This window comes from Argiope bruennichi, chromosome 5 (assembly GCF_947563725.1).
Source record: "Argiope bruennichi chromosome 5, qqArgBrue1.1, whole genome shotgun sequence".
Taxonomy (NCBI): Eukaryota; Metazoa; Arthropoda; class Arachnida; order Araneae; family Araneidae; genus Argiope; species Argiope bruennichi.
This window is the reverse complement of record NC_079155.1, coordinates 78,092,327-78,117,162: the sequence shown is the minus strand read 5'-3', so window position 1 is coordinate 78,117,162 and position 24,836 is coordinate 78,092,327. Positions and strand designations below refer to the sequence as shown.

Genomic DNA, 24,836 nt, shown 5'->3' with positions numbered 1-24,836 from the left:
GCTCATATGAAGATGAAACTCACACATTCGCTTGCACAACCCCTTTTTACGGGGGGGGGGGACATTCACAGATAAAACACAGATGAAGAACAGTCATGCCCGAACCGGGATTCGAACCCGGGATGCCCAGATCACGGGGAAGATGCGCTACCCCTATGCCAGGACGCCAGCCGGAAAAGATAATAAATTTTTTTAATGAAAAAATTAAAATGAGAGGCTCCGATAGAAATGCTGAAAATGAATTGGAATTATAATCAAATTTATAATATTTATTAACTTTAGAATAATAATGAGTAGTTTTCCTTCTTATAAGTAAAAGAAGTTATCTTTTTTGTAATTAACACCGAGGTTTTCTTCTTATAAATTCTGGCTTAATTTCCTTATGATTTTGTTTGTTTTATCACAAATTGGATTCAAATTTATTATCATAATTATTATGAATTTTTCTTAAATTCACCAGCCAACAACGTCCCTAAAATTTAATCAATATTCAATTAAAATCATCGATTAGATGATAATTATGTTCTGCACACGTTAAAATATTATATTGTCATCGATTTTAATTTTAAAATTTTTTAATATTCTAACACAAATAGGAGTGAGGGAAAAAGATGATAATAATATTCCTTATTTAAAAAAATGAGAGAATCTAAAAGAAATAACATTTTGTAAAAAGGAATCCATTTTTCTACACGATAAAACATCTTAGTAAGTATACCAAGAGAAAAAAATAGAGTGAGAAACGAAAGATAATGCTATGAAAATGAAGACAAACGTATCTTTCCAAAAAGTAACGTCGGAAACTTTTGCGTCAGTTAAAATGTCGTTAGCATGTTCATTAAAGGAAACTGCACCAAGAATACAGTAAGAGAATAGTTTATCAACATGAAATTAGCCTCGGAAAAGGAAATAAAAACATAACGTTTCTAGTTATTTAAAAAAACATTTTAAGCTAATCCCTGGAAAAGAACATTTCATTCCTTAATTTACAACTATTTACAAACTCAAGAGAAATAATATCTCAAAAGAGTTTCTAAGAAAAAATAAAATGGTAATTATCAAAAAGTTTTAATTAAAACTCTTTTATCAGCTTATAAAAAAAGAATTTTTTAAACAAAACATGTATATGTCAAAACAAAATTGCAACTGTGTAAATAATTATCTTTTCCACATTTATAATGTATTTTTAATTTTTAAAGTATGTAATGAATTTTTAATTTAATGATTAAGAATTTTATTTCTTACGTCATTCACAGAGGTTTAATTTCTTTATAATATTGCTTAAAGTGCATCAAGTACCTACAGATTTTTTTTGACATCCAGAGTTTTTATAAAAATAATAATTTTTGACAATTTTATAATAATTAAATCATTTTTATTGTCTTCTTTATTTTATTAGTCTCTAATATTTTGAATAATCAATCTAATATTTTTAAATATTAAAGATTCGTTAATTATCTTATCTGTAGTTAACAGTTGTTACCAAACATGCTAAATTAGAGTTAAGTAAAATCAAACGATTAATTGATAATTAAGTTATAAACTTATCAAACTTTTAAACAAGGAAATGAGTGAAAAATACTTTGCCATGATTAATGTCTTTATAGATATGAAAAAAGTAAAAAAAGGGCAAAAAGAAACGTGTCTCGAAACACAATCAATTTTAAAACATAGAATACATCATGTCTTAAAAAAACAATTTCTATGTAATGAAGAAATTATTAAAATCGATAATATTTATTATTTCCACATTCAAAGAGAAAATACTGTAATTGTCGAAAAATTCGAATTAGAGTTTTTGATACAACGCCCCATTTTAAGCCTACTTGAGTTTGGAAAACATATTTTTAAAATCATGTCCGTCTGTCTGTGAACCTGTTAACCCAAAAATGCAATTAACAAGAGGGATATGAAATTTGGTGTGTGATTTCAACACTAAATTTTTAGAATTAGAATTCCGTTAAATATTCGGCGGAATCTATTAAAGAGAATTTTATCTGTCATCTATAAACAATCTGTTGAGAAGAAGTCTGCTGCAAAGAGCTGGAAGGATGAAATTTGGAACATAATTTTTTTATTAGAAATGTAGATATATATTAAATTTGAACGTAATCCTTCAAAGGGTACAAATCTATCTGTTTATTTAGGTTTATATAAATGCAATAACTCAAAAACGCAACAATAAAATTAGAATGAATAAAATTGCATTTTAATTTCTGGTCAGTTTATAAAGCATATTAAACGCCTTCGATGATAAGATGTTCACCCATCATATTAACAGCATCAATTTACAATTGGATCAAGTAAATTGGAACAATTTTAGTGAACTACAACTTATCACATCTGAGAAAATTCGATTTGAAATTATATTTGCACAATGAATGCTGTTCATAATCTGTTCTGCAGTTAATTAGAATGATTTATTCTGATTGGTTATATATACACGCAAAGCGGCGAATCTGATTGCCAAATAAAATTGACAAAGTCGGACAAGTTGTTGAAAATGATGACCAGTGATTGTGGCAATGTTTTATTTTGAGATATATTTCAAAAATGAATGTCGGAGGGTTGGGATGAGGGATCGAACATTGATGACTTATCTAAAAGTCATAAGGTTTAAAATGAAATAAAAAATTGTGAAATCTAACAAATGGTTGAAATTAGTTCACTCTTTTTGAAGTTTTATTCATCTATAGAAAATGCATAGTGAATCAGTGTTTCAAGATTTCAATCGTAAATGGGGTATAGTGTGGGAAAGAGGGCCATCTAGAGGGCATGAGCTTTCATAAGAAATAGGCGAAATCGGAACTGTGCTTTTTTTAAAAGACCAGTTCTTTGGTTTTTCTATTTATATTAAAACTCTTAATAACAAAATCGTTGTAACATGGAACAGTTTTGAATTCTTGTGATTAATGTGTTACTTAGTTTCACGATTTTGTGGCATTGTTCTAGGCAATGCATTATAGGAAATATCATTTTAGAACTTGGAGACTTTTGTGATGTGAAACAAAAGGTTATGCAGCATTCTCTTAAGCAGCAACCTTTTATGAATCACAGCGAAGGTATATTTGTATTAGGAGTTTCATTTAGATTATCTTAATCGAAACACTTGCGATAAACGGAAACTTTCTTTTATGTTGATTTATTACAAAAGGGAAGCAAGAAAGGTTGCATACTTTTAGGAAGTTGCTTCATAGGACTCTTTAGATTCCGCAGAAGACGAAGAAGAATTTCACCTTAGGCTAGGAAATTGCGATAAGCATGAAGAAGCATGTCATCTACATGCTTCATTTATATTTCCAATTTCTGAATAAAGACAGCTTCGTATAGAATAGTTTTATTGTATGCTTTATATTCAAGATAGACAAAACTACAAATAATATTGAGTTTCTTGTAGGTGAAATTTATTTGTAAGACGCTAAAGCTTTTATAAATTGTTTGTCTAGACAACTAATAATTGTCTTTAAAAAAAATTGATATTTCATCTTTTTCACAGAGCTTAAAAAAATTTGATATGAAATAATACAAAAATTTTTTTTGAATGCAGATAAATAAATAAGTCGGTAAATACTTACTTGTAATTTTGGATTTTTCTTTTTCAGTGTTAACTGATTTTGGAAACAATATAATTTTATATTTATTACGGTAAAATCTTCAAATAAAAAAACAAGCATCTTCCTGAAATTTTTAATGTGAAATATTTCCTAAATTAAAATAAAATCTATAAGGGAGTGAATATCATTTATATAAATCGAAATGATGCATTTGGAAAGCTAAATTTAGAAAAAAAAAGGTTTAATGTTCAGCATCTAAACATCTTAAATGTCATAGAAGCTGATAAAATCTGTATAAAATGTTCATACCGACAAAAATAAAAGCAAAAGTTATTGAATGAAGTAAAAATCTAAAGCAGAAATATTACGATTCTTTTATAATATTGCTTCTGTGCAATCTCAGTGTAATCACTGGAAAGAGATATTTACAGATATATTTAATGTATGCCACTTACAATGACTGCCAAACTTGACAACTGTTTGTCGACAAATTTAGTGACAAACAGGAAAGTTCTGAAAAACATAGAAACTGATAAAAATCTGTAAAAAATTTTCCATATCAACAAAAATAAAATTATTAATAAAGTAAAAATATTTTTTGACTAAAGGTTCATGCTTTAGTCAAAAAAGCTTTAGTCAGTTTTATGAGCACTTTAAAATTAGATACCGATACAATATTACGAAATTAGGTAATCAGTCTGATAAAATACAGACATTCTAAAACAACTTTAACATCATATGCCTATTGCAATCAAATATTGCTTCTTAAAATTAATTAGTTTTCTGATTATTGGTCAAACTCAATCATGAATGTGCCAACAATTTAAAAAACAAACAGAATGATGTAAATAAAATTTTAGACTCGTATTGAATTCCTTAAATTTTTAACATCATAGTTACCGTAAGGATTTTTCTCTTCATTCAGTCTTCTAAATATTACTATGGATTATTTTTTAAAAAAAGAATTAGATAATTCGTTTTATTTTTAATACTTTAACAATTCTTATTAATTCATTGTATAAAAACTCTTCATCATTGGATTAAAAATATGCTTAAAAGAAGTTACAATGAAATATTGATTTATTCACCATTTTTGGCCCAAACCATCAAAAATTGCATTATTAATTATCCTATTTAAATATCCTTAGATAATAAAATTGAATTTAAGTAGTTAAGAAATTTATAATTTTTAATCATGTATTATTTAATTCGATCATTGTTTCTAATCTAATGTCCCAGAATAAGCTCAGATGTCCAATTTAAAAAACAAAAAACAACCGCATTTGTTTTATCGTGTTTTCTTTTCAAAGTAAGGTAAGAACACAGAATTTTCCATAAATTTACAAACATAATCAGGATTTCCAAATTTTATATATGGTGATATTCGTTATCGCCATATTTAATATATATCGCCATACTTTTGCTTTACAATAATCTTTTACAAATATAACAAATATGTAGGTAGACTACATAATCTCAGGACGACGATATTCTCAAAACAGAAAGTGAAAAATAGAATAAATCTTTGCTTTAAGGTTACATACACTTATAAATAAATGAACAATCACAATTATAGCCTAATTTTAGAGAATTTAAATTATTTAAGATTTAAAATTGGGAACTCATTTTTCACAGAAAGGAATATTTTTATTGCCACATCTCGCAAAGTGTGTACATAGCTTGACAAAATATGTAATTATTTTTCATAAAAAACGAATATTGTTGTTTATTATTGCATTTTACTATCCGAAATTGAAGCAATTTAACCCTTTCTAGGGTTATCACCAAATTTATCAATCTTCGTATGAATTTATGTAGGTTGGCATAAGTTCTGACAAATTTTTTTAGAAAGACAGAAACTTAGATGCTTTAGTTTTTTGTTAAAATGATGTGTTTAGATTTGATACTTAATTATTAATTAACAAAATTAATTAATTAATCAAATTAAATTTATCTAATAAGCTAAATGAATCCCTTTTCTTATTCTAATTTCAAGCCTAAAAATATTTTAACATAATATGATTAGAAAAAAAATGACCCTTTAAAGGATTACTGTGGCTGAATATATGGAAATACAAATAACAATATGAAATAACTATTTTTCCTCAGAAAAATGATAACAGCTTTTCGAAATAATATCTAATAGAAATTGAGACAACTTATTCCAGGCAATAAAAACTTAAATTCGTGACCTACATTATTCTCACATTGTAAACGAACCAAAACATCATCAAAAAAATAATAACCAGAGCAATTTAAAAGATTCCACACTTACCGACTGCGACGGTTGTGCCCGTGTTGAAATGTAACTCTCCTGCACCATCTTGACAATTTTCATTTGTTCTTCTTCTTCTGCCTCATTACCATGGCCAGGCGAAGCATCTGCAAAAGCAATAATAAAAGATGGTGGTCAGATCGTTCGTTCCACAGTCTTTTATAATCGACGTTCATAATAAAACATTTTCGTTTAATTTCGCCTCGGCGTTCTATTTTAACGACGGAGGTTGGCCGGGGAAGAGGAACCAGATGCATACCTAATCAGAAAAGCATTTGGGCTCGTCAGGTACAAATAATGGTTACAACATGATTTCCTAATGAAAGGATCCGAGGGCAATCAACGCGATTCCACCAGCGGAATTATTAGTTTGTTATTTACACTTGTTGCAATCTGGTGGCAACGGTAATGCGCGATGACTGAAGAAAAGCATTAAGGAGCAGTTATTGAAGCATCATTTTGGGGGGTTTAATGAAGGCCATGATTAATAAAAATGCGTACGTAATGGAAGGGAGTTGGTGTATAATAATTGAATCGTTTTCTCGCGCACTGCGAGTCGTGATATCGTGCCCTCGCCCCTTCTAATGCGAGAAGGGACATTATTGGATGAAAAGAAATAAGTTTGGAGAATTGCTATGAGGATCCTGTAAAGTTTAAAATGAAAAGTAAATCTCTGCAGAATACGTTAGAAATTGCTGGCGTATAGTGTTTTTACCGACTTGGTTAATAGCCTACCAAGTGCACATATTCAAAACGATAAGACATGTAATTTAATAGAATAGAAAAATTATTTTTCACTTTATAGTTTTATCAAAGTATGGTAGACACAATTCCTCAGATTATTTTTTTTGGTAAATAATTAATTTATCCTGGAGGTGCTGTGATATTGTTATGCAAATAAAAGTGAAGAAAATGTGGGTTTACACTCAGCCGGCTGTAAGATAACAGTAAGTCACGCATGCGCAGATGGAAGATTGTGTATACGCTGAGAGAGCAGAAGTTCTGAGAGAATAGCAAGTTCTTGTCTCGACGGGACAAATACTTGATATTGTATAGTTTCTGCGCATGCGTGGTCTTACTGGATGCTTTATTGCTGGCTGAGTGTAAACCAACCTTATGGCTATAAGTACAAAAAGCCAGTTATAATTTTAAGTACAAAATTGCTTTTGTAATTGTAATATTTATCAAAAAATTGTTTATTTTACCATAGAATTCTTTTTTTACGACAGGATTTGTTGTTTTCAATTCAAAAATATAGCATCTTTCATCGTATTTTTCATAAAGGAAATTATATGTTATTTAAAATATGATGAACGCAAAATATTTTTATACAACTAATATTTTTTTTTAAATCCTATAAAAATGGGAAATTTATGAAAAAGAATACAACAGATAGAAAAAATAATTCATAAAAACAAAATAAAGATCTAGAAAAGGAATAAAACATATTTTTTAAATCAGATTCTAATTTTAAAGTTTTCTCATCAAAGCCCTTTTTTATAAAAAAAAAATTCTAAAGTTCCTAATCAAAAGTTCTTTGCTTTCAGTCCAAAAATATAGTACTTTTCATAAAGGAAATTACGCCATTTTAAATATGATGAAGGCAAATTATTTTTATACACGTAATAATATTTTGTAAAATCCTATAAAGATGTGAAATTTATAAAATCGTATTCAAGAAAAAATAATTCACTAAAATAAAATAAATACCTACAAAAGGAAAAAAACACATATTCTTTAACGGTATTCATTTTAAAGCTCTTTTCATCAAAGCCTCTTTTAATAAAAATAAATTCTAAAGTTCTCAATCAAAAGTTAAAATGAAATACTCTATCTTCTTTATAGATGGAATTCCAGATGTATAATTACGTCATGTAAAGCAAATAACTAAACCATCATGAAATGACCTTTTCCGGGGCTTATTTCTTTCATTCAGTAATACGTCTACAAACATGTATACTTTTTTTATTAACTGTAACTTTCTTCACAATCCTCCTTCGTTTATTTACAGAATCATGTAATTGGAATACTTCAGTTGCTCGTGCGTTTTTACAAACCCAATTAAAACTTGCGTTTCCTTTGCACATAGGTAAATTAAAATTTGCTGAAATCAGCAATCGAAAAAAAAAAAATGTCTCATGCGTACATCAGCTTCAAAAAAAAAAATAACAACTTCAGGTTTTATTTAATTTTGCAGTGCGTTTGTAGCATTTCTTAAGTTTTTCAATTAATTTAGCAGTTCTCCTGACCGTCAATACTTTAGAAAGATAAAAATTCGAGGAACGTCTGACATAGAAATAATAAATAAACAAAAACAGAAAACGATCGCTCATAGATTCGAGATCATTTTTGATTTTAATTAAATTTTTGCGCGACGTTCTTTTTAAAGTAATAAAAAGTCAAAGCAAGCAGACAGATGGACAGGAAGAAAAGAGAAATATACAAATTTAATATAAAAAGGGACGTTACTAATTTTTATGACAAATGAACCAAACCTACTTGGCGAGGAAGAAAGCTTATTTTATGCTCCGTTTGCGGTTTTATTAATTCCCCCTTCGAGTAAAGATTCTATTCCTTCTAGATCATTCTCCCGCGCTTTTTTTATTTTCATTATCGTTTGCTCTCTGTCTGACTGTTGCCAGCTCTGGGAAATGGAAATGCGATTCGAATAAATCTTTTGGGTCCTCGTTAGACTCAGACAAAAGTTGCGCAGTGTCATCAGAATTTTTTTTTCCCTCGTTTTTCTTTCTTTCTTGATTTATTGCCTTTTCCTTTTCCGAGTGGGATTTATCTGCTCTCATAGCATAAGATTCTTTCGATGGTCTTTCGATAAATCTTGGCTGCCAACATTCGATAAACAGGCTGGTGGGCATAATATGCGATTATGCAACTGGTGCCTGCAGGTGAAACGCTGTACGTTCCTTTCACTTCAGGAGTAAGGCGTTATTTTATTAGATATTTGTTTTTATCGCTCCCTTTTAATTTGATTTAAGAAAATCGATCCAATATAGCAAAGCAGAGAGGAATTCCTCAGATTATTTGAAAGTTAATTTGTCTGACTGCGCAGTTTATTCTTATGCTGCATTGTATCAGTTAATTTGATTTATGGAATTTAAAGATGTTTTATAAAAAATAGTTTACAGACTCTTGCGCATAATATGTAATTACGAAAATGGTGCCTACAGGTGAAATCCAAACAGTCCTTTCGATGCAAAATCTGGGCGTTATTTTGTTAGGTACTTATTCAATCGTTTCCATCTTATTTAATTTAAGAATACTTAATCAATATCATAAGCAAAGAGGAATATGAAAGTTAATTTGTCTGACTGTGTAGTTTATTACGCTGAATTGTAAAAATTAATTTAATTTTTGGAATTTAAAAGCATTTTATAAAAAATAGCTTAAAAGCCTGGTAGATATAATATGCTATTAAGCAACTGGCGCGTGCAAGTGAAAAGCTATACTCTTTTTGGACCATTCATATTTTTTCAATGGCTCTGAAATATTTAAATAAATCGGAGTGAAAGAGATTATCTTGACAGATGAATCATTAAGGAAAAACTGAAATATAGCATACTTTTAAAAATTATATAGTTTTTAAAAATGAAAAAAAAATCTTTTGCTGTTAAATAGTTTGAACTTGAAAAACTGAACGTTTTTTTTAAACAAGGAAAATTATTGACAGTAATAAAATGTGATTGATCCTTTGTTATTCAAATAGAAAATGGGAAATGGAAGTTAGAATAAACAGATGGAAAAAATTTAATACTTGAAACAAAAACATTTGACAACATTTGAAAATAATAATAAAACTTATTTTGATACTCCTACATGTAAAACTTTACTATTGGAATTTCTTTAATTTAAGATCTTCATTAGAATATTTTCTATTTAATAAAGCAGTATTTAAAGAATCGAACCTATTAGCAGAATACAAGCTGCGAAAGCTCATCAGAAGAGACAGTTTTAATAGATTTTCTTATTATGGAATGTATTAAATTTCATTTTTAATAATGAAAAATTAAAGGTGAAATTCATAGACGAAATGGGATGCGCTATCCATATAAATATTAAATTCTGTGGATAAATATACTCAATAGATTGTTCTATACAGAAATAGATAGATGAATTAGATATGAAAATGTAGAAATATTACTAAGCAAAGTGCATTTAAAAATCACTATGGTGTACAACTCACTTCTGAAATTATTTAATTTATTTAAATAGGAAATAATTCAATTTCAAAATTTTCTATCACGTACATTTAACTTTGACATAAATACAAAGTTCAAAGTGATTGAACAAAAATTCAAGTTTCTTTAAACAAAAGTGAATAAAAGGCAGGTCGAGAAATTTACTGTTGAGTAGATTACACATAGGTAAATTGATTATTGAATTATTCTTCTCATAGTCTTCTGATTAATTGCTGCAAATCTTCTCCAATCATTGTCTTTGTAGGCAAAAATTAGCCATCTCTTTTTCAAAAGTTTATATTACATGCATGTAACACTTTGTTCATGTTACGAACACGATAACCAGAGTAGTTTTGATTGGATTTGAACCAGGGAGGCACATGTAGATAAGAGGCCTAAAATTCAGATAAGTTCACAGAAGGACCAATCAGATCAAGGGAGGTAGGGATGGAGAAGGAATGCTGAAATCTTCCTTTAACTCCCCGCCTATAGAAGATCGAGTGATTCAGTAATTCTTTGATCTTCCATTTTCAGAAGTAACAAGGACCTATTTACCCTTTCGGTTAATTTTAATTATTCACCTATTATGAATGAGTTGAATAAATATTTTATTCTAATGAAAATTTTTGTATAATTTTTTTAGTACCTTCCATCTCTTAGAAGTTTGGAATCGATAACTTTACTCGCAAATAAAGACATTGAAATATACATTTAAGTTCCATTATTGTTAGTTCGCAGAAGATATGAGTGATCTTATGATATTCAGATTGAAGACTGGAAACAGAGGCTGATTAAGACTTTTTGAGACCGTAAGCATTGCCCATTATGAGACTTCTCTTTAAATAAATGGCCAATTTAGTTGTAAATTTAGAAACATTTTTTTACTTAATCAACATACTGACAGTTCAATTTAGACAGAATTTTTTTGGTAACTTTGTGAAAACATATACATTTTAATTTATTTACTATGACTCTTGATTATATTATTTATTATAGACGCTTCATAGAAGTAGACGCTTCATACTTACAAATAGTAAATATACTATGTGAACTTTAAGAAACAGATAAGTACCTGGATAAATATATTTCCCAAATAGTTTCTAATATTTTAATTTTCATCTTAATAGTTTCTTATTTAACAAAATGTTAATTTTATCAAAGTGTTTTATAATTCATAAAATTTACATATTACGAATTTATTAGTTTGGTTTATAACATTTTCAGTCGATATTCCTATGGCCCCTTCTCAGCTCAGTGGTACTAGGCAGTTGCATTGTTTACCTAGCTTGTAATCCTTCTTTGAATGGAGGTTATTGGGTTCGAAACTCGATTCCATGGAAAATCCATCTTGTATACGAAAACTTAAATTAGACAAAAAGCAATCTACTGTTCCGACTTGACAACAGGAAGTTTCTAAAATTAAAATACGAAGATTTGCATTGAATTTAGAAACATTATTCCTAAATTAAATTTATCTTCATCGAACTAATTGAGATTGAATTAAAAAAATAGATCAAAATTAATTATAATTTTATTAGATTTTATGCAAAGTTACAAAGCACTTTCGATTAATCAAAAAGCAACCGACATGAAATGGCAGCTTATAAATTATTCAAGCTATACAACAGTATTTCCATCTTCATCACGTATGATCCTTTTAACATAAACGTGTTGTAATAATCCCCTTGGGTTATTAGCATTTTCATTTTGTAAATTTATTTAAAAATCTTTCCATTCAGGGGGACCCCCAATTTTATTCTTTCGATGGGAGGCCGGGTCCATCAGTTAGTACATGCCAAAGTGGCCAGTACATACCATGACCTATTTTGCAAGATGTCTTCACCGAGAGATGCAGCATCATCAATCACTGCTGTAGTTTAGTATTGGACGCGTAATCCATCACAAATTTGCAGAGTAGGTCTCCGGTTTTCTTATATTTACTTTTTGGTATTTCCTGAACGTTGAAGGCACAACATTTTTCATTGAAGCGTACATTTATGTAACAAGAGGCAATTTATGTTTGAAGTTTTATATATATATATATAATTTATGTGTATAAACTTTAAAATAATTGATGAATCAAAGCGGAAATATATATTACTAGTCTACAGCATTAAATACAACAGATGAGTATCTCAAATTCCTCTCTGCTACTAATAACCAGCAGGAGTGATCTTCTCAATACTTACTCGCTTGCTTTGTAAGGTCTTAATCCCTTCCTTCTGCAAAAAATTATAAACCTGGAGTAAGGTTTGCAAATGCCTTGCATAGCGCTAGAGAACAATAGTTACGAAATGCAAATCTTTGGCTTGAATCCAACTTTTTTTATTGAATCAATTGTGCGATAAGGTATTTTGAATGCCTTTCTGATAATCGAATCAAACCAAAATGTAACACGAAGCCACAGCTGTAGTTGAGAAATAACCTAAAAATTTTAATAATTAAAGTCATTCCGTAATGCAAGACTGCACATCGACAGATGATCAATCATTAGACGAATATGGTTCAAAATTTGATCAGAATCTATATTTTAGATGCTAAAGGAATTATAGTTGAAGAAAATTATAGTTAAAGGAAAATCAAAACTTGTGGGACAACCAATAATAATTTAAATCTGTAACTTAAGCACCATGATATGTGATCTTGCGAATTTACTAAGCAGAAATTTGGTTTGAAATTGGCTTTTCACTCTCCTGTAAAATTTTCATTTTTTTTACTTTTTGAGTTTTTCGTTACAAAGCATCACATTATTAATTAATGTAAATGAAAAAAAAAATCCCAAATTTAAACTTAACTATTTTATTAAAAACATAAAGGAAAAATATTTTTTATAGATATTACATAAAAACTAAAAGAATGACTCTCAGCCAGTACTTGAGAAAAAGATGCGTAAATGTGATTTTAAATCCCGTAAATGTTTTCAACTGCTTCTTTTTCATGTGAGAGCATGATGTTGTTTTGGTTAGGGGGTTTTGAAGCTTGAAATAGCGTAGGCAATGAATAAAGCAGAAATGGAAATTTTCATCATCATCTTTTAATCGCATTTTTTTTTTTTGCCTGCTTTTACCAATATTGCATCATTAATATGTATGCTTCTTTGAAAGCAGATGCGTTTTTAAAAGTTTGACCTACTTTTACCAGTATTGCTTTATTATTACATATGCTTCTTTGACAGATGTATTTTTAAAAGGTTGACGGAGAACTATGACATCATAGCTATTATTTCATCTCAAAATCACTTGAACTCCAAAACTATAGAGGGATAGAGACCGATAGAGAAGTCTCGTGATTGTTTCAAATCGGTTGAAACTGGTTAATGAATGAAATTAATTAAGATAAATAATGACTTAAAAATAATAATCTTCTCACATGATAACTTAAAATTTGCGATCGTAGATTTCATTTTGTTTATTATTGTTTTCATTATTAACGAATAACAATAATAAATGACTTTTTAATAACAAAATTGAAATTTAAAATTCTAAAAAGAACTCAAATTTCTGCTGAATAGATAATAAGATATAAATCGTCTTAAGAAATCCTTCTAAAGCCATTTCTTTTCACCATAGCAATGACATAGAAAACTCGAAGAATCTTGCAATGGTGCACTATATTAATTGTTTCGGAAAAGCAGAATTTTTATGGAGATTTCATTAACAATGGAGCTTCTATAGGCACCAAAAACCGAAGTTTGTATAATTTTAGAGCAAAGTTTTTATTCTTTTATATTAATGTGATTATTTATCAATAGATGATAAAGCAAGTTTATGTATTTTTTATAAAAAATTAAACCTAGGTTTTACACTCTACTTTATATTTAAAAAAAAAATTCCCCAGGACCAATTTCCAAAATCAAATCATTGGTCATCTTTCATCAGTTTCTTCCTTAATGAAAGCTCTGTCTTCTAGATATGTCATTAACTATCACATACTGCCATCACCTTCCATTTTTGTAATAATTCTGAAAAACTAAAAAATTATGAACCATTAGTTTAAATCATACCTCATTGGTTTATTTCTGTACATTTTTATAATGAGAATAAAAATAGTTGAGAATTGTTCTCAACTCTTCTTAGAAATATACCACTCAGTTATAAGCTTTATTGAATTTGGCATCAAGTCAATCCAACTCTGCTATTAGAAAACTCAGTCCTTCGATCTGGACTTAATGTCGAGTGACAGTAACTTCTGCAAAGTGGAAAATTGCAGATCGATGAACCGGTTGAAAATTACTGGGTTATTTATCACATATCTTATTTTTATTCTGATTTTTGTTTCGCAACAAAATGTGATTGATTGCAAGAGGCTTCTCTCAAATGGCTTCGACTCTTTAAAAACACATTTGTTCAATTACGAAAGTGTTGATAAAGTCTGTAATGAATGTTTCTGTTTTTGTAATTTTCGATAATGAGAAACAAAAATAGAAAAGATCTACTTCAAGTACATACCATACGTAATTAACCGAAAAGTTTAGTTCCGCAGTTATTGCCTGTGTTTTGTACTTTGATTCTGAAGACATTTAAAATTTTGAATATAAGATTTTTTTCTGAATTTTAAAAACTGTTGAATCTCTATACAAGATGTTTACTCTAATCGTGAACCAACAGTTAATTTCTAAAATGCGAGATATAAGCACGTATTTCCAATTAGAAAACTACTCCTTAATATGATGTAAAGAATTATATTCCGTATTGTTTGAGTACTGCTGAAAAAATCCAAAAATCTAAATTTCTGTATATTAATTACCCCATATGTATAAATTATATTTAATGAAATGTTTTCGGCACATAAATAACACACTCTTAGCATAAAAAAAGTTCCATTGTTATGCAACAAAAGCGAATCGAGAAATGAAGTTTTGAATATCATTAATTTAAACTAATTAACGACTACTCGGGAAACAGAATTCGTTGGTTGGAAGATTTTCCTTAAGTTAAATTGATCTAAAATCGTCTAAAATAGAAATAATATTTAAATTGGTGGTATGATATTTTCTTCAGTCTCTCAGATTGGGTCGTAGAAAAACGAAGTATTTTTTTCCTTATAATGTAAGTTTGCCAATTATATTTTGCTAAATATATCTAATATATGAGAGAAATGTGTGAAAAATTTGTTTTGTAATTATATCAGTGATATATTTAGTGATTCCAAAAATATAAAATGCAATTTCTAAAGTCGTATGGGGAACTGTATATCTAACAAAAATAGTTCAGATATAGCCATTCACCCACTATTAGAGAGTGCTTTCTATATTGAACTATAAGTTTAGATAAATAGGTTCGTTTTATAAAAACTTTTAATATATAGAAATTCATACTCACATTTTTCACAATTTTCTAACTGAAAAATTATTATTATATATGTAATGATATTTTAATCCAAATTAATTTCCTAAATTTTTGCCTAATTCGGCCCATGTCGGTGTCATACTAAAGTGTTCTTTTGTTTCCTGATCTCATTCCAATTTTTCTATTTAATTAATTCAACTGAAGCTTTGTAAAAATGATGCGCCATCAGTTCCACGTGCCTGGTGAAAATGATCCCCCCATTTACCCTTGTCAAAGGTCAACACGTATATTGAATCGACACGTGGCGGAAATCTCATGTCATATAAGACGAGGGATAATTTATTGCTCGCTCTTCCCCACTTCTGCTCTTGTCTCGCCCTGTGGAGGACGTGTTTTGTCCGCATCTTCTTGTAAATATATTATGCCTTCCCAGGATGGATTAATTTTGAATTCAGAAATGTAAAATGTGTCTTCTATGTCTTCGAAACTACATTCTGCTTCACATAAAATAATGCTTACATATATATATTTATCGTTTAGGATCGAAGAAGATTTAAATGTCTTAAACTATCAAAGGAATGCATTTTTTAAGATGAACAAATGATAATTATTTTTCAAAATTGTTAATATCATGCTCATTTAAATTTCATAACATTTCGACCTGTCCTTATTTTTCATCTAATTTTCTAGGTATTTTATTATGCTGTATTTCTCAGTCATGTGTAAAAATTTCCGTTAAATACTCACTAACACTAACAATCTTAGATAACACTAATAATGTTAAAGATAAACATTAGCAATCTTAAAAATAAACACTAACAATTTTAAAAATAAACTGAATCTGAAATAAAAATCTCACTCAAAATTAGAAAAGTAAAGAAAAAAGAAAAGATTCGTAAACAAAAGCTCAGAATAACATGATGCACTGGGAATGTTTATTATTTTTTTCAGTAAAAGAATTTTTACCCTTCGAGAATTTTCATTGCAGTTAGAATTGGTTTAAGTTTTTTCTTATTTAATTTATATTTCATTCTCATGAATGAAGCTTTTATACGCGTTTTTGATCGCAATACATATATGTGATTTCCTAATACAAACATTTTTGTCCAGTAAAATGTTCTTGGTATAAAAAAATTATTTTTCTGTAAAATAAAAAAAATCTAAGATTTTTCAGGAGAATATTTGAATTAAAGGAATTTTTTTGGTTCGCTGAAAAGGCTTAAAACTTAGAAAAAAAAATGTCGAAGTCCTTGTTATTCATCTCTTAATTTCTGTTATGCACACGACACGTGAAAGCACTGTAGCAAGCATTCGATTGGAACCCTTGGTTACTTAAAGATATAACTAATTATTTCTAAATATAAAAAATTATTATTAAAAAATTAGGGCAGATAGTAAGCTAGACAAATAAAAGAAAATCGATTGTATAATATTTAAACTATGCTTTATTCACCAAAGCCACAATTAAAATATGAAAGCTTATGATCATTTTATCAAATATTATCGAGAATAAAAAGCGCAATCAAAAGATTTGGATGGCATAAATAATTATAAGAGAAAGTATATTTATTCACATTATGCACTTTACCACGTTTGTTTCGGATTTCAAAGGACGAAATTTCGTAACCGAATTTTTACATACTTTCAAATATGTTATAGTTTTGCAATCATAATATAAAATAAAAATCATTGTTGAAACATTTCTTTAAGTATTTACAGTAGTGGTCAAAATTATAGAAACATTTTGAATATAAGCATCTCGGAGATTTGATTGCTCATAAGAACAATAGTATTTAAAAGTAATACCCAAAAGCTATATTTCATTTTAAGGACAATTTGACTTAAAATATGATGCATTCAGTAATCTTTATTTTATTAAAGTCATAGCTAAATAACCAGAGTGAAAGTAGTAGATTCTGCTGAAGTTGATGAGACATAGTTTTTTTTTCAATGTAGTCAATGAGACAGAAATTTTAGAAAGCTAGTAAATAGTATCTTGTTATTAATGAAATTCAGCAATTCAGCAACTGGCACTTTGTTTTAGAGTTAAAAAAAAAGTTTATTTTTGTGATGGTATCAAAATAGTCACTTTTTTGTATTTTTCCATTTTTTAAGTAGGTGAAATGTAAAGCACAAAAAGTTCTTACCACAAAAAACAGGTGTAAAAATGTACTATTTCTTAAAGAACATTTTAATTATAATGGAATTAGATAATTGGTGGATCTCGAGATCTGGATTGTATGTGTTCCAAATTTGATGTAATTATGATATATACGCCTTCCACGCTCCTGAGTTGAAGCAATATAATTTCGACAACCCCGTATATTATAAAGTAATTAAAATTAGAAAAAAAAATCAATTTTTTACATCAATAAAAATATTTTAACAAACTGTTTTTAAGATATTTATTCATTCATAAAATTTTAAGAACGAAAAAAAAATAATATTTGTAATAAAAAAAAAACTAATTTATATCTTTAGAATACCTATACATTTTTGAAACTTCTAAAAAATTTTGAAAGCTTAAAGATCTTTAATAAGAAAAAATAAGTTGCAAAAATTGTTTCATATTTATGAATAAAATGGAACCAGTTAGATAAATATTTTATGTAAGTAATGCGCTAGAAAATTAACTATCAACATCTTTAATGTGAAAAAACACCCCTCAATTTTTTTGACATTAATACAAAAGAAATTATAATATCATAATTTAATGTTTTAAATTATTAAAAGACTAAGAACTTGAAACATTAAAATTCCTTCATCTTTTTATAGTGAACTTCAACATTTTAAAAACGATTTTTAAATGCATTTCTAATACTTAAAGCGATTTAAATACGAAGTGTTTTAAAAACATACTTCAACAATCTCGAATAGCATAAAACGAAATCGCATTTGTTCATAGTTCTTTCGATTGGTCGCCAGAAAAAAAAACTATTCTTTGGACTTTTCTGCACATAGTACGTGCATTGCGGATATGCACAAAAAAAATTTCCTCATCACGATCTAAAAGAAAAGAAAATAGAACAGACGTTCTCTTATTGTCAGCTTCCTAACTATCCGTTGATTAGATTGGCTGTTGTCGAAGTTCTTACTCTGTATAGATGGCTGAGTTCTGAGAATGGAATTCCAGATGTTTTGGATCCCTTTTTTGTGAACGACAAAGAATTTCTTGAGAGGCATTTTCTTTTTAAAAACTTTTTTAAAGGTTTCTTTTCTCATTCTAAAGAGAGTTTTTTCCCCCTAGTCTTTGTGCTAAAACAAACAATGACAATAAATTAGCAAAAGGTGATACAAAATGACAGGCGGGTTGTTAAAACCGTGTATCTCCATTTCTCTTACTTTTGTACATTTAAAATGTTTTTTTTTCACCATCAATACGTCTTTTTCACCGAGAGAAGAGATAGAACAAACCTACAGAAAAATAATCACGAAAGAGGAAAAAAAGTATTTTTTCTTAAATCTTATGCAAAACTAACGAAGAGTCTCTTGGGAATGAATCATTATTAATTTGCACATTTAACAAAAATGCTAAAAAAAACGTCTTGTTTAATAAAAAATCCCATATTTATTGTGTTTGGAATTGCACTGTATACTATTTTAACCCACTATTATGTCATTTTTGCAGCAAATTAATATATTTTGGGATTGAGCTTTAAAAAATTCATTTACCTCATTACATAAAATTAATTTGATTTTTAATTTATTTTGCTTAGTTGATGATTCATAAAAGGAAGCACTTAGTTTGATAATTCAACATTTTATTTAATTTGTATTTAATTATTATCACTTTATTTAATTTGTATTTAATTATTATCACTTTATTTAATTTGTATTTAATTATTATCATTTTATTTAATTCAATTCGTATTTAATTATTATTTACGATTTGAGAATTTATTAGCTTTATTTTACTATTATTTTAAAGAATCACAATATATTTTACTTACCAGAAAATTTGTCCGGTAGATAAATACAACACATTTGATTTCAGTTTAATGATGGTTCGATACTAATTCAAAAGAAAGCTACTAATAATTAATTAATAATTTATTTGGTTATTAAAACACCGTTATGTGATAAAAGTATTTAATTATTATTTTTTTTTAAACTTTTTCTTGTACTTCACGAAATTGCAAAAACGTCAGCAGAACTAATCGAATATGATAAATTGTTTACTATGAGAAAATTCTATGTTGCGAAATACAGTGGCTCAAACAATTGAGAGTACACCTAACTTTTACTTGATAAATCAGACTTTCATTGCAAATGACACATTACCCAGAAGTGCGAACATGTTTTTATTTTTACACGTCACAAATGGCTTAATTTAGAGTAAAAGTAAGGAGCAATCAACGAAAAACTTCTAAATTGAAAAATTTCAGAGGCATTTTAAATAAACACACACAGATTTTTGCCTCAAAAAATTGAGAATACACCCATGAAAATTTTGCAATATTTCGCATACAAAGAAAGTGTCAATATTTAGTTGCATGTCTTTTGGCTTTTATAATGGCCTCTAAACGTCATGGTACCGATTCGACCAATTTTTGGTGGTATCTGAAGGTATTTCATCTCATAATTCTTGAAACACTTGTTTTAACTGGGATTTGTTTCTAATTTTGTGTTTTTGTACCACTATTTCGAGTGTGGCCCACAGATATTCAATGACATTGATGTCGGGGTACTGTGTGTAACTGCTGTTTACAATGAAAAAAAAAGGCACCACATTTTGACTTTATGTGCAGTGTGTTTGGGCCGTTGCCCTACAGGAAAATGAAATGTTTGTCTAAACCCAAATTTTTAGCACTTTCATTTAGATTGTTGCAAAGTATATCCAAGTAAACCATATAGTTTGTAATGCCATCTATAGAATCTAAATTTCCTACCCCGGATAAAGCCATATAACCCCAACCCCTGATGGAGTCACCATTATGTTTAATTGTAAATTGTTTTTTTTTTTTTGTATCCAAAGCGGTATTGGCCTTTCTTTATACTGTGGCACGGCTACCACTGCCAAAAATGCTGAATTTACTTTCATGACTAAGCATAAATTTCTTCCAAAAGTTATCAGTCTTCATTTGATGAGTTTTTTCAAACTTCAAACGACTTTTCTGAATTTGTAAGCTGATGAACGGTTTCTATCTAACAATGCGACTTTTATATCCAGCTTGTCTAATTACATTTAGCAAAGTTTCAGCATTTACTCTTCTGCCTATGATTTGAGAAATTTCTGCAGCAAGTTGGATGAAACATATGGTCGCAGCAATCTAAAGAAAAGTGCTAAAAATTTGGGTTTAGATGGAAAATTCGTTTTCTGCAGGGCAACGGCCCAAACACACTGCACATAAGATCAAAATGTGGCGTCTTTTTTTCATTATAAACAGCAGTTACACACACCACCACAGTCCCCCGACATCAATGCCACTGAATATCTGTGGGCCACATTCGAAATAGTAGTACAAAAACACAGAATTAGAAACAAATCCCACTTAAAACAAGTGTTGCTAGAATTATGGTGTGAAATACCTTCAGATATCACCAAAATTTTGTCGAATCGGTACCATGACATTTAGAGGCCATTATAAAAGCCAAAAGATATGCAACTAAATATTAGCACTTTCTTTGTATGCGAAATATTACAAATTTTTTATGGGTGTATTCTCAGTTTTTTTGTGTCAAAAATCTGCGTATGTTTATTTAAAATGCTTCTGAAACTTTTCAATTTAGAAGTTTTTCGTTGATTGCTCCTTATTTCCACTCTAAATTAAGCCATTTGTGACATGTAAAAATAAAAACATGTTCGCACTTCTCGGTAATGTGTTATTTGTAATGAAAGTCTGATTTATCAAGTAAAAGTTAGGTGTACTCTCAATTGTTTGAGCCACTGTAAATATAAATCATACTAACTCAGAAAGGTTTAAAATATTGTATTACTTGCGTGTATAAAAAACAATGTTTATCCTAATTTAATAATATTGATCTAAAAAACGCAAACGCACATTTTGACAGTTAATACAATTAATTCTTTTCATATTCAATAATTCCACGCCAAACGATTTTACAATTTATTTGCTCAAAGCATATTATTTCAAATAATATATCAAATTAGCAAGAGAAGAATAAACGATTTTACAGAACCAATGATTCAAAGAAGAAGATAGCAGACTTTTATTTCTTCAAACTAAAAAAAAAAATAATAACAATAATTTTTCATTTAATCGATACAGAATGGGAAAACATGCAAATCTATATGCTTTGATTTATGATATTTTTGATAAATTTGAGCTTTCAAAAATATCTGTGATGTTTCTAATCTTCAATCTTTTGAATCTTAGAATTTTATAAAAGATGAAAATTTTTTTAAAGTGAATTGTAGTCAACTAACATCATTTATTAATAAGTCAAAAGTAATAGTGCTACTTTGAAACTAATCGCAGGTTCTCTTATATTTTTATTTGGGCAAGTAAAGAATAAAATTTCAAACTGGGAAGAATATTTGATGTATTCCATCCGGAAATGAATTGTCTACATAATTATTATAATTTATCATTAAAAATATAATTTTTTTTTATTTTATAATGCGTTTTTGTTCTTTTTATAATACTATTTATTTTACAATGATAAATTTTGCATCAGCTTGAAAGCTTGAAAAAATGACAAATGACTGATTTTCCTGGTTTTGGATCGAAATTTCTTTCGAGTACTGATTAAAAAAATTTAAGGTATACTACGCTTACTTAGGTTGCGAAGAACCGTTGCCAAACATCAGATAAAATTAGGCAAAAAAAAGTTCAGAGTTACATGAAGGCAAGAAAGAAGCTTTGAGAATGGCCGTATTTACCAAGTAAATGGAATTTTATATGATATAGATACTACCTCGAAGAATTCGAAGACGGAAACAGAAAATTCTTCTTTTAGCACTTTTTTGTATTCTCTTTTTAGATTAGTTATATCCTCAAAGGGAATAAGAAATTTTTACCTTTTTTGATGTGATCGGCTTTTGTCTTTTGATTTTAATATCATTTTATCAATTATGCGTGCTTTTAATAAATTAATTAAAGCTTTTAATTAATTATTGGTTTGAAAAAGGAATAGATTCGTTTTGCTAAAAAACGTTTTTATCTTATAATATGTTTTATAACAATACATCCTTATAAACTAATTGTGGAGTTAGCAAGGTTTAGAAACATTTGCACCCAAAAAATTATTTAAAGGTCAATTTTTAGCAAAAAATAAGTTATAATAAAATATGAAATGTTACATGGAAAAATTTATATCAAAGAATAAGATTTTGCCAGATATGGCGAATAAATAATGTTTTTTTTTCTTTCAGAATTCACTAGCAATTCATTTCTTATACATTTCAATATTATTCTTGCAGGTATTTGAAGATACATGGTCTACTGCCATCTTTCATAACATTAGTAGAGGGGGTGACTGCTGTATAAAAGGAAAAAAAAAAGATCATATAATTTTTTTTCTTTTACAAAATAGAATTATAGAATCAGCAGAATCTTGTATTTCCTTTTTTTGTCTTGTATGAATTATCTAACAGCTAACTGACAAATAAAAATACTGGTTTCTGACATGTATATGGAATAAATATACATTGATATTTTTTTTCTTTTTGCTTGTTCCTTATATGAACAAAGGGAATGATGAGGTTAACGAATAAATCGTTGCATTATATTTTGCAAATGAATTAAAAATCATGGGACCATTAAAGTGTTTCTTTGTATGTTGTCAAAACGCTGCTGAAAATGAAAATAAATTTTATGAATATAAATTTAAATCACAGTTACTTAATTATGGTAGGGGAATCAAAATTAACATAATTATTTTTTAAACAAAATGGAAATATGAGCATTTGCTGTAAATGCTTTTCTTAAAGAAAGGGTAATCATAGAAGAAATAAAAAAAATGAAAGTTAGATTAGTTGGATTTGGCATAAAATTTGACGGATGTCTACACTAAAGATGTTAAACCTGTACACCGAATTTCATCCATCTAGCTCTCTTAGTTTTGCAGCTATTGTGTTAATTTATATTAGAACAGCCGAACTGGTAGACATTCTCTGAACATATTTTGGTCAAAATTTGTTCACAGAATGCTAGGCAGATTTTGTGTAAAAATCTGCCTAGCTCAAAGTATTTTTCAATTATCTTTGTCACAGAAAAATGAACAAACAGTTACACTTAATCCAAAAATGTCTTTTTCCTTATACGGGGTGGTCTGAAGCATGGAGATTCGACAAAATTTCGTGTTCGAATTTTTTTAACCTTTGAAATACTTTCTCTACACTTCGTACACGAGAAAATAACAAACTATAAGTTACCAAAGATACGCATAGGAATTCTTTATATGACATTGAAATGAACTGACCAAAGCAAATCATACTGTACAAAGGCGAACATCATTAGGATAGTCCAGTTCGGATCAGACACTATGTTTGCAGCCATTGGCTATAAGCCCATACGAAATCATCGGTTATTTTTTTTCTATCGTGATTTGAAATGAATTTAGTATCATTTGCAATCAGTGCAGTTCTTTTCAATAATCTGTATCGTTTCCAAATGGATGCCAATATTAGATGAAGCAATTATCACAAAATAAATAAAAGGTAAAATTTAGAAATTAAAAATACTCCTCCATAAAATAAATGGTACCTTATTTTACCTCAAAATATTAAAAATAGTATGATACTTAAATGCCTGTTAATGAAGCACAGGTTATTCACGACGAAGAAGAATCTTGAAAAATTTAAGTGTAATTTAAATGCAAAATTTCATTTTATTGATTAAAAAAAATCTTTCATACATTAATCCGTCTCAGTATCTTTAACAAGATATCCTTGGAAGTATAAAACATCGGCAGATAAGAAAAATTCATTAATTTCTTCTTCCATAAAAAAAGAAGTATTTTTTTTCAGAAACTACTGGCCTATATTTAAAAAATATCGTAATCTCATTTGGGACAAAAAAATAATAAAATAAAAATAAAGAAACAGAAACAGAAATCGATACTTCCGCGAGTATCAGAAATTTCCCCGATATTTCCAAGACATACGAGATGCATAATCCAAGTCTCAGAAATGTATCCGAATTTAAGAAAACTGAATTCTTTCGTGTTTCTTTTTTAAATTAAAACTACCACGAAGATGTATGCAGTTATTTAAACTTAGGAAAAGAATAATTTAAAGAAAGATAAATTCTGAAAGGAAAATGAAATGTTCCTTTTTCCGTCAGTGACATCCTATTTCCTATCGCCTTTCTTTCGTGTTTGTCTCTAGCTAGATCAATTATATCAATCAATATTACTGCGCGACGCTGGAAATGATTAATCTCATTAAATGAAATAATCTACAGGTTTATAATTGCTATTAACAAATAAAGTAATCACCGAATGAAATTCAGGTTAAAAGTAATCAAATTTAGGGCTAATAGTAATTATTTTGAAAAGTATAATTTGATACCTTTCAGCTCAAATGTAAGTATCGAATTTCCTGTTTTGACAATTAAATATG

General features: G+C 28.4%; 1 protein-coding gene across 3 annotated transcripts in view; it reads right to left on the bottom strand.

Moving 5' to 3' along the window:
• Window positions 1–24,836, bottom strand: part of LOC129969127 (uncharacterized) — a 619,939-nt gene that overhangs the window by 140,868 nt on the left and 454,235 nt on the right. For all 3 annotated transcript variants that reach the window (XM_056083546.1, XM_056083547.1, XM_056083548.1), the window contains one exon: window positions 5,830–5,936. In XM_056083546.1, the coding sequence (XP_055939521.1) occupies window positions 5,830–5,936 (107 nt within the window). The remainder of the gene's footprint in view (window positions 1–5,829; window positions 5,937–24,836) is intronic.